Genomic DNA, 15,686 nt, shown 5'->3' on the forward strand with positions numbered 1-15,686 from the left:
GGAGGGGGGCGGGGCGAACGGTTGGGAAGATGCCAGAGCGGGGTGAGCCCTTCCTTGAGGTCCTTTTGGCCCCTACCCCTTCGCTCCTTGCCTTAAAACCCGAACATCCCCAAACCCTAAATACCCCATCTCCTCCTCCTCCTCCTCCTCCGACCCACAACCCACCGTGTTGTTCCCCAACAGGACATCGACGCCCTCCAGCTCAGCGGCCAAAGACGGATCCGCCGCCTTGAGGAAATCCACGCGATCCACGCGCATGCTGGATCCCAAATCCACAAGCAGCCACGGCAACTGGCTGCTCGTTGCGGGCACCGCCCGTGCGCAGCTCGCCGCCAACGTACTGTCGTACCCATCCGCCGCCAGCGGTGCAAGCTCGCCGCTGCTCGTCGCGTTCCCGACGCTAACAGCGGGGTCAATGTACGAGCCACTTGTACGAGCCATGTCGTACACCAACGGGTACGACAGGGGCTTGGGCCCTATGAGCACGTTGGCGCCGGCGGTGGCTGTGGTGCGGTCAGCGATAACGTCAACCTGGGCCAGCTGCAGTGACCGTACGGCACCGGGCTGGCGGAGGACGAGCTGGCGTGCCGCCGCGCCGCCAAGCGGATAGCGCCCCGTGCCGCCGGCAGGTAAGCTGAGTCCGGACAGTACGGCAATCCCCTCGGTACCGGTCACGACGCTGTAGTTGGTCAGCGCGATCTCGAAATCCTGTATGCATGTGTGTGTGTTTCGGGGCACGCGTGTGTGTGGTCACGTGCTACATCTTACACGGGAACAGTCATCGCTCCTTTCCCATCACCAACACGTGCCTGTTACGAGCTAGTGTACGGCAATAAGAGGTAATGTGAGTGACGCCCTTAACATCACCAATTAAATCACGAAATATATTTCAGTTTCCGAGGTGGGTGTCGATCAGATGAGCTGAGACTACATGTCCAGGAGTGCGTGCGGCATGTAGTATCTGCGCGAGCATGATGTTACATGATGTGGCGAATGCGCGAGGGAGCTGGAGGTTTCAGGCCCTGAACGCGTACGAAACAAGGAGCAAGGCTACACACAATGATAAAGATGTACGGTCATGTACAGCCATAAAAACACACAGGCACAAACACCTACACCAGCACCTACCAGCAGCCCCAGGTCGTCTGTGGGAGCCGGGTGCGCCGTCACCTCGAGGAAAGCCAGCGGCAGTGCCGACCCGAGGTCTACCGCCCACCAAGGGGAAGGTGACACCGCAGTGGCGCTGCCGAAGAACAGCCCGGAGACGACTCCGGCCCCAGCAGCAGCAGCAGCAGGGGCTGCGGCGGCGTCAAGTGCCGCCTGGCTGTAGTAGCCGTTGACGGCGTTGCCGCTGCCTCCGGCGCCGGTGGTGACGCCGCCAGCCTGGCTGGTGGTGCGATGTGCGCTAACCAGCAGCTGTTGGGACGTGGTGTGTGTATGTGTGGGGGTTGGGGTGGGAGGGTGAACGGGAGGCCGGGGCAGTCCATCGAGGAGATCACGATCAAGGGAGGGCGGTATCCGGAGGGGGGGAAAATGGTGACAGAGAATTAATGAAAAGGCGGAGGGTTTATGAAGGCAAACACAGGGCGCACACAGGACGCACGCCTGTTTGTTTATTAGTCCTCCGCCTCCCCCCTAAGGTGGGCAGCTGCCTTCTGCTGGTCTCGGAGCTATTTTTCGTCCCGGCAGCGCTGTCCAACGTGCTTCCGAGTGGTGGAGGAACAGAGAACAGAGGACATCGTCTATAGCGCCTGGAGGGCACCAAACCGCAAAGCGGGTCTGTCGTGTGATACATCGCTGTACGGCTCCCTAAGTAAGGAGCCCTCTAGCCTACCTCAGTGCCTGGATCGGTGAGGTAGACCTCCAGGCTGGTCCCATTGGGCAGCGCGTACGACACCGTACGGCTGGCCACGATGTACTGCCCGTACGCGCCACCGCAGCCGTACACGTGGCGAGATTGGCTGAGGGGAATGGTGACGTCGTACACGCAGTACGACCCGGGCGTGCCGGAGGATGTGTTGGACACAGAGATCTGCGGCGGCGGCAGCGGCGGCGGAACCGAAGACCCAAATCATGATCATTCCAGGATCCAAGATTCTGAAGGATCCAGAAACTTGGATCCTTGGACCCCACCCCACCCCACCCCACGCACCACCACGCCACTCAGCTCCAGTGTGGAGCCGCTGTACGACAATGATGACTCCATAACCAGTACAGCTACCTCCACGGCCCGCGGCAGCCCAAGGTCCACAACCAGCGACGCGGCGCCCGTCATCGTCGTCGATGTCGACGACGACGAGGAGGGAGAGGAGGAGTTTGTTTGGAGCAGAGAGCGTCTTCGGGATATATCCTTGCCGCGTCTGCCGCCGAGGACCGCATCGGCGGCATCGGCGGTGGCGGCGGCAGTACCGACGGCGGTACGGGACGTGGAGATGTCTTCCGTACTGCTGCTGGCGCCGATGACGTCACTGGGGCCAGTGAGAAGGCGGTTGTGGTCGTTGGTGTCGGTTGTGGCTTGGAGGCGGCGATGTAGGAGGAGCGCTCTATTGGCAGAGCTTGTGTTGGACTGCAGTAATGGAGGAGGACCGCGGGGGGGGGAGGGGGAGAGGGAGGAGTGATTTGTTTTCGTTTAGGACAGGTCTCAATTTATTCCAACCTAGGTAACAAAGTTGCTATGTTTTCTTGAGTAGTTGCCTTACCGCTTAGAAGTCGTACAGACCGAGGGGTACCTGCAGGCGGGAAATTTGTGCTTGCTTCCGTGGGAGGGGGGGCGAGCCCGGTTTCCGAGCGACTCTGCTTCTGAATGCTGTAGATTAGGCAGAAGCCGCGGCGGAAACCTGTCAGTATGAACTCGCGAAATGACTCTTTCCGTCGCACTCCTGCGACTTACTCTAGCCCTGTACGGTCCAGCCGTACGCACCAACGACATTCAACCGAGTACGCTCCCGGCAAATACACAGAAAACCTCCTTGGGGTTTCGTTTCACTCAGAAAACCAACAGGTTGTCGTAATTTATTCCTTAATCGTGAGGTGCTGGGGGGGGCTCCGGCCCCCCCCTACCCCCCCGATAAGTTACAACCCCCCTCGTAGACCAAGAGTCACGCACTGAGTTGGCGCGTTTTCGTTCGTGCATGCACTCTTCGTGCACATTTGTAGATATTTCTGGCACTGTTTGGGAGTAAAATCGACCAAGCAAAGGCCCAAAGCAAGCAACGGCATAGCAAATCAACGGCCGTCACCCGCCGCTTCATTGCATGCAGCGGCTGCAAACCACAGCACACTTGGACTTTACCGGTTCATCATGTTCCGGCCCCTGCTGCTGCTGTCCAGCCACTCCCTCAGTGCGTCACGGAACGGGAACGTGCCCAGGTCGAACAGGTCCTGGGTAAACATCCGCACACACAGCGCCAGTGCATTACCGACAACAGCACCGCCATCCCGAACGCCTTTATCAGGAAATTTCCAGGCTTATCTTGCTGTTTTGTTGTCTGTTCGACGTTCGAGTCATTGTGCCTTGTGCGTGTTTGGCTATGTGAGGACCGGTCATACATGCTGCTATGCCGCGTTGACTCACGGGCGTGACGTTCTTACGGCCCCTCATATCTATTCTATGATTGCAAATACTAAGTTCTGCACACTACGGAGCAATCTGGCAGCAATGGACATTTTTGGCTGGAGGAACGAAAATGTACGGGTCGGCCTCAATTTATTCCTTTTAAGTAATATATTTCGCTGGGGGGAGGGAGGGGGGAGGTTATGTGGACGGGTATAAAAGGAGACGGCGGACGGGTCGTACGGTAGGACAAAACATAATACCACATGAAGAAACCACGCATAGCCACACTGTACGGCGCTGTACAGTGTTGCCGTACCGAAGGAAGGTCCCCCTCCCTACTTCCCAGCACAGTGCAGCAGATTCAAATACGCGGAGAACCCAAAAAAGGAGCCCTTTCCATCGCCATGTCATTTCCCCACCCCCCGGCCACCCCACCAGGCAGGACGCCCATGACGTCCACCCCGCACATCCGAGCCCAGGACGCTCCAGGGATGTCGTCCTGCAGCTGCAAACTCACATAGCGACCCACCTGCGACACGGGTACCCCAGCATTCGGCAACAACCACAAATGAGAACATTTTCACGCCGACATACGTTCGGATATACACGGACAAACAGGGCGCTTTGATTTTCCCTCTCTCTCCTCCCCCTTCCCCCTTCCTTTCCCTCCCCCTACCACACCCGCCCGCCCCAACACGTCCTCCTCCGCAGGCCCCCCAAACACCCTACGACGCCGCCGCCGGCAGCAGCAGCAGCAGTAGTAGTAGCAGTAGCAGTAGCAGTAGCAGTAGTAGTAGGTGGTGGTATTACATCGAGCCACAGACCCAAGGGCAGTAAGATGTCACACCAGGCTGTTGTTGGCACCGCAGGAGACTTGTACGGCAGCGCTGCCGCTGGCGACAGCGGCGCCTACCCAGATGGTGTGCGCCAGGGCGGGACAGAGCGGATCGTTGACGGCGGCGGGATCAGTGACGTCATTTGGCGGTACGGCGCCCACACGTACCTGACATAGGGGGGGTCATCGAATATACAATATAGGCAGGCGGCTGGCAGAGGTTAAGGCCTGACTTCTGCTCCCGAAGTGTCCGGGTTCAACTCCGCCCGCCGACCTCTCGGGTGATTGAGAGGCGGTCCCCCATCTTATGGATGGTGTAGGACGGGATAAAATCAATTTGCGAGCTGACCAGGAATTAAGATGATGCGCCGTTGATCCGCTAGGTTTGGTTGGATGCTGGTGGTGAGTTGCCAAACTCAAAGAGTACACTCTGAAGTCGGATGGGGTGAATGGATTAGGGTGCCCCTCTAGCAGGGGAGAGCAGGGAATTGCCTCGGGAAGGAGGCCACTGGTGAAGCTGTACCACCCTGTAACAACATCAACAAACGGCCCCCCACACACACCATCCAAACATCCAACCACCACCACCACGGCATCCGGGAGGACGGGTGGGACGGGGGGTGGGGACGGGGCATGGCACTTTTAACAACCTGAAGGGAAGTGTAAGGATTGAGCCCGCGGGCTTCAGATCGTTGCCTCGATCCCCTAGGGGGGGGAGGGTCGTTGCGGACCGGACCACATCAGCACTTCTCTCTCTCCCTCTCACGGCTCCGATTTATAAATTCAAATTCAAATCACGGACCGGGTCTTTCCTTGCTGCGTGGGGTGGAGAGCGAAAAGGGCGGGATGTACCCACCAGGGAGGGCGGTTTCGGGGAAAATGAAATGGATCGCAAAACCAGCCATAATCCTTTACAACGTCTCCAAAATGTTACCGGGAGAGCTGCAACCTCCGAGATTTGAAATCCATAAGCCAGGCGCGCACGTGCACACCTGAAGGCGCACCGGAACGCCCCGGATCGTGGATCTGTTGTCGTACCCAGCCTCCAGCGCCTGGATCCGTACAGAAGCCACGCGACGTCGCGTGCCGAGGTCAATCACCAGCCATGCGCCACCGCCGCCGCTGCTGTTGCTACTGCCATTGGCGGCAGCGCCGGTGCCGTTAACGACGGGCAGGTCGTGGCAGAGGTACAATGTGCGAGACGCCGCCGGGCTCGGCGGCGCCGTCAGCGCTGACGTCGCCGTCAGCCCGGCGGCGGTGTACGACAACCGGCCGCGGCCTAGAGGCCACTGGGTAGTGGATGAGGAGGTGTTGACGTTAATGTCGTACAGTCCGGGTTCCTCGGGTGCGGTGACCGGCGGTGGCGGCGGCGGTGACGGCGACGGTGGTGATCCGTTGCCTGACAGCGGATTGGACGCGGCCTGCCAATAGGGGGTGGCAGGGAAAGGGGACGGGTGGGGAAGGGGGGGGAGGAACCATAGCAAAACACATCACACGGCACTGCACGCCGGGCACAATGACAACACAGCCAGTCTGGAAGGCAGAGGATCAAGGAGGGGAAGTACAGCAGCCCCAGCGGCCCAGCAATCAAATTAAAACCCGAAGCTCTAACCCATCCCCCATCCCAAACCCCTCTCCCCCCCATCCCCGCATCCTCACCGCCACCGTCTTCACCCCACCTCCCATCCCCGCCATCAAAGCCGCAGCACAACGCGTTCCAGCAGCGGCAGCCACCCACCTGCACCGCTATGGCGCTCAGCAGTTGGCCCCAGGAACCGTCCCGTGGGTCGTTGTCGAAATCTAGACCCACGTAGTAGAAGCGGCCGGAGCCACGTGGCAGCGAAAACACGGTGGTGGCCTTCATTGGCGAGCTGTCCGAGTACATCACCCCGCCCCCTAGGGAGCCGCCCAGGGGCCCGCAGTTGGCCGAGTAGCTAGTGGGCTGCAGAGAAGTGGGGCGAGAGGGCACCCGGGGAGCGGGGAGGGAGGGGGGGGATTGTGTGCGTATGTATGAAAGAGAAAGGGCGGGGGGAGGGCTGTGTACGGCAGTGTTGTACACAACCATCGCCATCCGAACCACCACCACCACCACCAGCACTCGCATTATTATCCACCCGTTCCCCCTTCCCTCCCCACTACTTCCTCACACACGCATGACCACCTCCACCCCGGTGGAGTGGAGTGGCGTGTTTCCCCCAACCGCCCTAACCCCATGTTCAACATCAACATGACACTCACATTGTCGCTGGCTAGCCCCGCACTCAGCAAACTGGGCCAGGAGGAGCTCGGAAGGATTGCGGCGCTGCTGCTGGCGGTTGTGGTGGTAGTTGTATTGGCGGCTGAAGATGCGTTCCATTGTGCAGATCGATTGGAGGAGTTATACACCGGCACGGCCGCATACCCGCAGTCGATGGTCACGGCGGTACCCACATCGCCGTAGAAGGAGACCTCGGATGCCATGCTCTGAGTGAAGACGGCTGTTGGGGGAGGGGCCGAAGGTGTGGGGGGGTGGTCACGGTGTGGGGCGAGGGGGGAGGAGAAATGAGAGGCGGGAGACACGCGTGTGTGTGTGAAGGTTACAAGTATCTGACCGGGCCGGTGTGTGTGTGTGTGTGTGTGTATCTGTCTGTCTCTCTGTGTGCGTCCGGGGGAGCTGTGGCCACAGAAACATCAACGGCCGGAAGGGTTTCGGGAAGCGGGAGCCGGAAGCTAAGGAACAGTTAAGAGGGAGTAAGGAACAAATACACAAGTTGCCTTTAGTTGTCTCATCTGGGTGACTGTCTAATTTGTATATTCGTCTCTAGTGCAGTGCACGGCCAGCTGGCCCACTGGCTCTACTCTTCGTGAGTCTTCTGGAGCCCACTGTAACCACCACACACAAAACCCGAGTGGGGGAGGGTGGACAGACGTTGGGGAGGGAGAGCAGCCGTATAGGACAGGAGCCAGTGGGGGGTTTCATACACACACGCGGGGGGGAAGGGAGTCTTAAGTGCTATATCTGTAAGAGCTCCTTGATCAGCATGGTGAGGGAGCGGGTTGTACACATGACGTCAGCAGAGAGTCTCGACCTATGGGGGCCTAGTAACGTAAGTACCACAGGCGCGTATCATGCCGTGCCCTACATACACGCCCCATTGATGTGCCGTGGTACAGCATGCCGTATTAATACGTAACGCGCACCTGTGATCTTAACGTCGTACGTAGTAGGGCCCAATATGACCGCTCCGCCATCGTACAGAAACGTAACCAGGATGCCGTACAGGTCGCTGAAGTCCGCAAGGCCCACAATCTTCGGGAAGACGACGACGTCGTACTTCTGCAGCCATCAATTTTGGGACGATGTGTGGTTAGTGAAGGAGTGCGGGAAAGGGTTGGATGGGTGTTGGTCAGTGGTGCCATGTGAGATGAGTGCGGCAATGTACGGAACTAAATCACTGAAGCCGCATATAGGGAGCGGCGAGTATTCATTTGTCTATTACCAGGATCATCCTCTTCTTATCACAAAATCGCTTAAGGTAAATTTGGTTCAAAATCAGTTACATGGCGGTGTATATGTTTGTGTATACCCCAACGTGAACGACCGCTGAAGCACTCTCCCCCTACCGGGAGGAGAATGGCGTGAGGGGCCACAGTCCCCTCCTCTGTATGTGCTTGTGTAATTGTTTGTGTCTACGTTTGCATGTTTGTCTATTGAAAAGGATTATCGCCCCCACTAGCAAGAGAGAACCGAGGCGATCTATAGGTTTGGACGCGTGGGTGGAAGCAACGTGCACGGAACGAGACACACAAAAAATGTATTTGTAAATGCACTTAGTCCTTCATGTTGTACGACTACCCGTACTGTACCCAGTCCGGCGGGACCAGGGGGGGCCGGGACGACCCTCCAGTCCCCAGGCGCGCTCCGGAGTAGGCAGTAAAGCAACACAAGTTTCCCTGGCTGAGGTTTCGGCACTATTAAAGTGAGTAGTGCCACCTAAATCAGCAGCAGCACCACTACCACCACGTAACCTTGGTGTTGCTGATTTGAGTGTCACCTCCCCTCCCCTCCGCCGCGAATGCGCACCAACATGCGCATTTGAAAACATCCCCGCTGCGAATTCAACGTGGTCGATGGTCCCGCCCAACGTGCAATCACACTCGTACACACACTCGTACACATACAACACACGCACACACACACACACATACAACACACACACGCACTCACAGCTCGTGAGATGTCACCAGCCGCCGCCCTGATGTCGGTCACGTAGTCCACTACAAGCGGCAGCGTCTCCAAGGCCTGACTCAAACCAAACGCTGAGTAAATCAAAGGATCATTTGCGACCAGCACCCTAGGGCTGGAGGAAGCTGCAGGGGGGGACATCGGAGGAGATTTCGGGAGCGGGGAAGCGTGGGTGCGGTGCCGGGGTTCGGATATTAAGTAGTGGGTTGAGGCGGTGCGGTGGAGGGTGTGTGGGCTAGCGTAGTGTCGGACCTTTTTTCCGGTGAAAATCTAGGTGCGGGAAAGAGAAAAACAGAGGGCGGGCCAGGGAGGGGAGTGGGCGGCCAGCGGAGGAACCCCGCAGGTTTGTGGACCAACGGTATAGCAGCACGCGTGCGTGGATGGATCCGGCGGGGCAAGGGGGAGTTGGGTAGGAAGAGCTGGGTAGGATGGGGGCCGCGTATGTGTGAAGGTCTGGGAACGAGTGAGCGGTTTAAGACGTTGCGACCAGCTTGAGGATAATGTGCGGGTTCTGTATGACACTTTTTGTGGATAATTCTTGCGAAAGAGAATAAGGGGGTTTGCTAGTTATGAGGCCATACATGGCAGACAGACTTTCAACCTCCTTCCGGGGCTTTGGAAACTCAGTGATCGTAAGCAGACATCGGCAAACGCTTCGGGAATTTCGGGTCGGACCGAAACTCCCGAAAACTAACAGAAATCCAGAAGGAACGTCGTAAAACGAGGCGCTGCGTTCGGGGCCTTGTCGCGGTGTATGTGAATAATATAGAGAAAACATGGTAAAATGCAAAGCGCAGAAGTCCGGAAGATGTGAAGAAGTAGCCGAACATAAGACGGTTACAAGAGCCGACATGCTGGCTGCTTATAATGCGGATGCATTTAAGAATGAAATCCACCTTCGTGGCAAATATGCACCAGGCATTATTCTTCTGGGCAAAAAGCCCCTTGAAAATCAAACCACAACTGTGGTTTACAGGTAAGACCACGAGCCCACAGTTATTGTATTTCACAGTTTAAGCATTTACCAATGACTCTCACATTTAAAAAGGAAATTGCGCCGCCATACTTATCATTACATTCAATCAACCTGTCGATTGCGTGATGCATTGCCTGTTCAGGCTGAAATACCCCATTTAAGAGGAACCAAGGTGACGAGATCATCCGAGTATTTGGTGACATCCTGAAAAAGGAAATCCAACTCTACAACAGCGCTATCTCTTTGAGCGCGCCATACCGCTGCTAAACCCGCCAGAGAATATTTACGACATCGAGTGGTACGGGATAGAAGATTACTTCACCGATATCGTGCCGACTGAATTGACAGACATGGTTAAATACTTTCTTCTTTCCGAATTAAGTTCCACGTTTGTTGGAGAGAATATTGAATCAGTTATAGCCAAATTCTGTACACCAGCGTTAACCTGATGTTACTAACATCGCCTATGTTCTTATTTATTAATAAACTATATGATTCTTTGCATTGGTACAAATTGACGTTCCTTCGGGCCATGACCACGACAACCAAGCAAGTTACCATTTGGACATCATCTAACCACGGTGCGCCAATACAGCTGGCAAACACTTAAACTAACTTAAAATTAACTTACGTTGCGCTCATCGGTTATATCCATGCCTTTTCATTGTGCTTTCGGGGCTGCACACAACTGCCCCGTAGCTGCTGCGCCTTGGGCGCTGCACGTCTCCGGACTGCCATATGGCCGTAGCTAGAGAGTACGTCGTCAGGACAAACACCGCATCACCACGCTCATATAGGCTGGCAAACATTTAAACTAGCAAACCTGCCGGGCCACCCCGCTGAGACATAAAGCCTCCTGGAGCGGACCAACCACCTTCTTCCCCAGCGCGCATCTCGCTATTCCAGCACAATATGTTAGGTTTTCTCGTTAGTTGTTAAGTCGTTAACTCGACTCGTGGACGCCCGGTTGGATTAGAGATAATGTACGGCATTTTTGGGAGCCAGCTAGGCTCTGGATAACTATTTAAGCGATTACTGTTGTTTAGATTGTTATGTCATCGTTATTGCATCCTGTGCTGTACTAGCAGGGTTAAGTCGCTCGGCCCTCGTTGTAACATTTGTGACATCCCAACGAGAACTGGAGTCCTATCCCTTTCAGTTGGTATCGATCTAGGCGATCCTGCCTATACGCTTCGCTGGTCATCTTCGTCATCTTCGTCTTCGTCATCTTCGTCTTCCTCATCCTCCGATGGCTCTCGTTCCCACGGACTCCAACCGCGACCGCTCCCGTTCGCGGTCCGTGGAACTCCCGGGCAACGTCCACGCGTCTCCGTTCACGCTCGACCCCACCCCCATCCCCCCTATGGTCAACCCCGTCCCTACCGTCCCCATCGTCGACCCTGTCCCCACCACCTCCGTCGCCGTACCAAACGTCCCCTCGCTCGAGGAGACCATCATCTCCGCCATCCGCGCCGTCATGGCCGAACTCCCCTCGGCCCCATGGTCGACCTTCCAGCAGACCCATACCGGACCCTCTCAAGCCTACGCCCCCCGCCCCACCATCGCCCAACCACAGCTACCATACTCGACTCCAAACCTCTTGCATGTGTCCTGCGACTTTCCCCCTTTTGATCCCAAGGATATCCGTGCAGACATCGGGGGCTGGGACATCCTAATGCGACACAACCTGGATATGGCCGGTGTTCCCGTGGACAGCCCTGAGGCAGCAAAAATCGCCCTTGCGGTTCTTCGTGGCACGACGGGCAGTGTCTTCATGCGGACCCCGCTACATGCTTAACGTCCATGGCCCCCCCGGCTTTTATGGACACACCCGCACTTGTGTGCGGAACTTGTAACTTGCTACACGCTTCACATCTTACCATGCCGTGCTCCAAGCCCTCACCCCACTGGCCCCGGTCATTCAGCACAAACTGGATGCACAGCTTGCCATGTTTGCTTTGACGCAGGGTTCCGGGCAAAACTCTCTGTAATGTTACATTGCGGAGTATAAACACCTTATGGCCAACCTGCCTTATCGCCATGAGGAAGACCACGTCCTCTTCTTTGCGTGAGGACTACGGGCCGACCTCAGGGAGGAGCTCTTCTCGCGCCTCTGCCATTTGGGTTCCTACATGCGGTTGCAGGATTTGATCAACCTCACGCTCACCATTTCAACGGGGTGTGATGCCGCCAACCGCATCCACCACGATGCCATTCTGCCACGACACCATTCCGCCACGACGCCATTCTGGTGCTGGTCATCACGGTGAGGGTGGGGGCTGTCTGGTCGGGAGGGAAAGGTGCGTCCACGGTCGTTGTCCTGACGTTGGCGGTTGGAATTGTCGGTATGAGCCAGGGAGTGGGAGGTGGAGCGGGAGTGAGACCGGCTTGCAGTTCGGGAGGTGGTGGAGCGAAAGGGCGAGCGGTCGGTGGGGCGGGGGCGTCCACGAAAGGGTGAAGGAGGCCTGTGGGACTGCTGGCGTACCAGGTGAATAAGGTCCGGGCACGAAAGCTTGTCGTGGGACTCCGAGCCGCACTGCAGGCACCGGCCCGCGTCCTGACGTTGTTGGCGGAGTGAGGCGGGGACGTTGATGGTGCGGGTACCCTGGGGTAGGCGGACCAGGGTGGCGGTGTCCATCGGGTCGTCCCGGCAATGATCACGTGGTCGTGGCAGAATGGCATCGTGGCGGATGCGGTTGGCGGCATTGCGCCCCGTTGAAATGGTGAGCGCGAGGTCGATCAAATCCTGCAACCGCATGTAGGAACCCAAATGGTGGAGGCGTGAGAAGAGCTCCTCCCTGAGGTCGGCCTGTAGTCCTCGTGCGAAGAAGAGGACGTGGTCTTCCTCGTGGTGATAAGGCAGGTCAGCCATAAAGTGTTTATACTCCACAATGTAACGTTGGAGAGAGTTTTGCCTGGAACCCTGCGTCAAAGCAAACATGGCAAGCTGTGCATCCAGTTTGTGCTGAATGACCGGGGCCAGTGGGGTGAGGGCTTGGAGCACGGCATGGTAAGATGTGAAGTGTGTAGCAGGGTCCGCATGAAGACGCTGCAGACTGTCGCCCATTGTGCCGTGAAGAACCGCAAGGGCGATTTTTGCTGCCTCAGGGCTCTCCACGGTCTCATTAACGTGGCCCGTGAGCCACCACCGGCAGAACAGGTTAGCCACAGCGTGCCGGTGTGTTCTGCTGTGCAACGGTCAGCTGAGCCTGACACCCCGCTGCCGCCGCCGTTCAATGTTTCGCGCCTAACCCAGATCGCCAGTAAGCCCGCCCGCCATGTAGGTTGTATGCGTGCTCGTGTTGCAGCAGCCTCCACGACGGGAGTGCACTGGGTGGACAGCGACTGGATGCTTTCATGCACCATCTTTCTCGACCTCGACTCGCAGTATGGCCCCTTCACCATCGACGCCTGCTGCGACGACTTCGGCATTAATGTTCCCTTCTTCTCGCCGCCCCACTCCTTTCTGTCGGCCCAAGTCGATGGCGAGTGTGTCTGGATGGTCCTGCCCACATTGAACCCGTCCGCCTTCATCTCCCAGTACCTGGAATCCAAAACGACCAACCCTTGCACCTCCGCCATCATCGTCTTGCCAGACCGTCCCACAGCCCCCTGGGCTCTCCTCATACACCACATGGCCATCGTGCGCCGCTTTCCTGCGGGTGTGCAGATCTTCTGCCGCCGCGACCCCTCAGACGCTTCCAGGTACGCCAAGCCAGGACCCTCCCCCTGGCCGTTCATCGTCCTATACGATCCACCGTCCAACACTCCCTTCACCCTCGCCACTTTGTCCACCACCGCTTTACCTACTTCGTCGTCTCCGCCACTTATTACTTCGTCGCTTCCGTCTCTTACCACCTCGTCGTCTTCACCAATTACTTCTTCGTTGCTTCCGTCTCTTACCACCTCATCGTCTTCTCCACTTACTACTTCATCGCCTACGTCCCCTCCGTCTTCGTCGCCTCCGTCTTCAACTATTTCGTCGCCTCCGTCTTCAACTATTTCGTCGCCTCCGTCTTCGTCGCCTCCGTCTTCAACTATTTCGTCGCCTCCGTCTTCGTCGCCTCCGTCTTCAACTATTTCGTCGCCTCCGTCTTCGTCGCCTCCATCTTCAACTATTTCGTCGCCTCCGTCTTCGTCGCCTCCGTCTTCAACTATTTCGTCGCCTCCGTCTTCATTTACTTCGTCGCCTCCGCCTGCCACCACCTCCCTTGTTCGACAACTTACTCACCGCTTCTCAACTCCGAACCCACTCACACACCCAACCGCGGAGCAACCTCCGCCATCCCGTTCCAACGTCGCCCGTCTCATCGCCCGCTCCTCACCCTCGCCCCCAGCCCCACAACCCTCCACGGCTGCCGCACCTTCACCTCCCTCTACCCCGCAGCCACCCACCATTATAACCACTCCACCTCTGCATGTCTCCTTCACTTCTCCCCTCGTCTCACCGCCCACTCCCTCCAGTACCCCTCCCCCTGCCCCTCCTCGCCCCCAACCCATCCCTTGTCCAGCACTTAAGCAGCACCACCGTCTTCGCCAACCTCCGTTACCACCCGTCGACGAAAACACACCCACCTCACAGGTTCCTATACCCCCTATTATCGGCCACCTGACAGCCGCCGATCTCTCCTCCACACTTATCGTCTTCGACGCCAACATTGCTGGACGCCCTGCCCGAATCCTCCTCGACTCCGGCGCCTCATGCAGCTTTATAGCCAACGATTTTATCAACCGCTCCCACCTCCGTCCCGCCAATCTTCCACCGTCTCAAGCCTTCCGAGTCCGCCTCGCCAACGGACATCTCGCTCTCTCCTCCGCCGCCCTTGCCAACGTCCACCTCTCCATCCAATCTCATCATGAGCTTACCACCTACACCTTAGACCTTGACGGGTACGACGCCATCCTTGGTAAGCCTTGGTTAACCCAGCAAAACCCCACCATCGATTGGCAGAACAACACCGTCACGATAGGCAGCACAATCCTTTCTGGCTCTCCTTCCCTTCCCTCCACGTTCACCATCGAATTCGTCTCCGCCGCCCGCATGCAGAAATGCATTCGCCAAGCCAGCGCCCGCCCACCACCACCCACCGCCTCCAATCCTCGCAAACGTGGCCCCTTCATTCAACCGCCACCAGTCTACCTCGGCATCCTCCGTCCCCTCGATGATCCAGAAATTGATCCTGAAGCCCCACCTCAGCCCACCGCCTCCATACCGCCTGCTCCGCCTCCTCTCCAGTCCATCCTCGAGCGATATTCCGCTGTCTTCTCTGAACCTAGTGGTCCTCCACCATCCCGCCCTGGTGATCACCGCATTCCCCTCGACCCCGACGCCCAACTGCCGAAGCAACGCGAGTACCGAAAGTCACCGGCAGAACTCCAAGAGCTTGACCGGCAACCCAAGGACTACCTCGACCGTGGCTGGATTAGCCCGTCTACATCGCCTTTTGGCGCTCCAATCCTGTTCGCCCACAAACCCGGCGGCAACGGACTACACCTCTGTGTCGACTTTCGTGCGATCAACCAGCTCACCATCAAGAATGCATACCCGTTGCCTCGTGTGGACAAGCTCCTAGACCAGCTGTATGGTGCAGCCTACTTCACCAAGCTGGATCTCTGGTTGGGCTACCACCAAGTTCGTGTGCGCGAACCAGACGTGCATAAAACAGCTTTTCGGTGTAAGTATGGGCTGTATGAATGGCTCGTTCTTCCTTTTGGCCTCACCGGCGCCCCTGCTACGTTCATGTCCCTGATGAACGACGTCCTCCGCCCCTTCCGCAACAAGTGTGCGGTCGTGTACCTCGACGAGTCCTCATCTACTCACGCACCTTCGAAGACCATTGCCGCGACGTGGAAGCTGTCCTCCGCACCTTGCAGAACCACCACCCCCACGTCCGCCGCACAAAATGTTCCTTCGCCCAGCCGTCAACAAAATTCTGCGGCTTCATCATTTCCCGCGACGGAATCACAACAGACCCCGACAAACTCCCAGCTCTCAACCATTTCCCCATTCCCTCCTCCATCACCGACGTCCGCGCCTTCCTGGGTTTCACAGGATTCTACCGCCGTTTCATCAAGGACTACGCCCGCATCGCCC

The 15,686-nt window shown here is 57.4% G+C and overlaps 2 protein-coding genes across 2 annotated transcripts in view; both read right to left on the reverse strand.

Moving 5' to 3' along the window:
* VOLCADRAFT_92004 (uncharacterized protein) overlaps positions 1-3,601 on the reverse strand; it is a gene marked incomplete at both ends in the record, with an annotated part of 12,104 nt that extends 8,503 nt beyond the window's left edge. Inside the window, 5 exons of the mRNA XM_002951423.1 lie at positions 166-708; positions 1,129-1,416; positions 1,835-2,032; positions 2,153-2,566; positions 3,575-3,601. Coding sequence (XP_002951469.1) covers positions 166-708; positions 1,129-1,416; positions 1,835-2,032; positions 2,153-2,566; positions 3,575-3,601 — 1,470 coding nt within the window. The remainder of the gene's footprint in view (positions 1-165; positions 709-1,128; positions 1,417-1,834; positions 2,033-2,152; positions 2,567-3,574) is intronic.
* Positions 3,602-3,715: 114 nt separating this feature from the next.
* Positions 3,716-10,234, reverse strand: VOLCADRAFT_92005 (uncharacterized protein; the record flags this gene model as incomplete). Its single annotated transcript, XM_002951424.1, has 10 exons — positions 3,716-3,732; positions 3,992-4,085; positions 4,404-4,559; positions 5,396-5,812; positions 6,130-6,333; positions 6,630-6,868; positions 7,572-7,707; positions 8,599-8,741; positions 8,869-9,035; positions 10,224-10,234. 10 exons carry the CDS (start codon positions 10,232-10,234, stop codon positions 3,716-3,718), a joined length of 1,584 nt encoding a protein of 527 aa, XP_002951470.1.
* Between the last annotated feature and the right edge of the window lie 5,452 nt (positions 10,235-15,686).

Source organism: Volvox carteri (assembly GCF_000143455.1).
Source record: "Volvox carteri f. nagariensis unplaced genomic scaffold VOLCAscaffold_23, whole genome shotgun sequence".
Classification (NCBI taxonomy): Eukaryota; Viridiplantae; Chlorophyta; class Chlorophyceae; order Chlamydomonadales; family Volvocaceae; genus Volvox; species Volvox carteri.